General features: G+C 39.9%; 1 protein-coding gene across 1 annotated transcript; it reads left to right on the top strand.

Annotated features, from left to right (window-relative positions):
* Positions 1 to 328: 328 nt before the first annotated feature.
* Positions 329 to 511, top strand: SARC_12930 (hypothetical protein; the record flags this gene model as incomplete). The annotated part of the gene is made up of 1 exon (XM_014292955.1): positions 329 to 511. A coding segment is annotated over one exon (183 nt), but the record flags the coding sequence as incomplete, so codon positions are not given.
* Positions 512 to 1,336: the final 825 nt, after the last annotated feature.

Here is a 1,336-nt window from a genome sequence, read left to right as displayed (position 1 = left end):
GTATCGAAATAGGTATTCCTAGTTGATTGTATTCTTCTGAGATGTATACAAAGGTGTGGTTATGTAAATACTATGTTGACTTTTTCTTTCGTTTGTTTTTAATCGCGTTCTGAGTCACTTGATCGTGTAGCATTCCTTTTATCTTGATTATGAGATCGGGTTCATTTGTACCTTGTTGTACTCAGAGTATGTATTTATGTTTATTTTATTATTATGTACTTATAAATTTCAAAAATACTCACCGACATTGATGCTTAATTATATATTCATTTATGTTTCACCTTCCGCAACAACTTTGTAGTTTCAGCGCTTTCAAATCACGAAGACCATGTTCTCTACTTGTAACCGCTGCGAGAAACGTGAACTGATTTTACATGGTTTTGAAGATGCGCTAATGAAACCTCACGCTTGTCGTTACAGTTGGTGCGTCACGTTTGAGTTATACCGTGAGAAGTGTTTGGAAATCAGGGAGCAGTTCGATCGCAACAAAAACCTGACGAACCCCAAGCAGGTGAGCTGTGGTACTTGTACTTGACCAGTCCCATTTTCTAAACTTAATCTGCAAGACGACAAACGGTTGCCTTGATGGGATATCTTTCGTCTGTCAACTGTGTATTTTGCTTAGCGAATGCTCCGACTTTGCCCTCAAATCTGTGTTTTCGGATGTTTTATGAAAGCAATCGATATTCAATCCGTGTTTTGTGCTGTTGTGCGCATGCATCGATATTTTGCCCGGGGTTGAGCCACCACATGATGATTTGGTGCCCACTCCTTGGGTTTGGGGTTGAGCCACCACATGATTTGGGTTTTATTGGCTGATTTGGGTTGTATTCGTTTGGATGCAAGAACACATTAATGTCGTCTGGCTGTGAATACCACCTCATTGTGTACGTGTCAGTGAGATTGCCCAAAGTGTATGCCATCCATATAAGCACTCGTTCAGTGATATGGGACTCAATTTTTTTAATATCTTTTAATATCTTCCTTCGCCTTGCAGATCCAGCGACTCATTGAGAGCACTGAAGCTGAGCTGCATCGACTGAAGCATCCACAGCCATATATCTGTAAGTGGCCATTGAGTGCTCACTAGTGGCAGATTATGTCATCTTGTAGTTGATGATGCAGTTTAAACTTTGTCTTTAATGTACCGGACATTAAGCTGCTTCCAATCATATATGGTCCTTATAGACTTCATTCATTGACCATGTCCTGTGCCTGTTCTGTTCTGCAGTTTAAGTTCATCTCTTTTCCGTACATATATATATATATATATATATATAATACACACACACACACACACACACACACACACACACACACACACACACACACACAC

Source organism: Sphaeroforma arctica (genome assembly GCF_001186125.1).
Source record: "Sphaeroforma arctica JP610 unplaced genomic scaffold supercont1.2725, whole genome shotgun sequence".
NCBI lineage: Eukaryota > Ichthyosporea > Ichthyophonida > Sphaeroforma > Sphaeroforma arctica.
The sequence above is the reverse complement of the archived record's forward strand: the minus strand, read 5'-3'. Positions and strand labels throughout refer to the sequence as shown.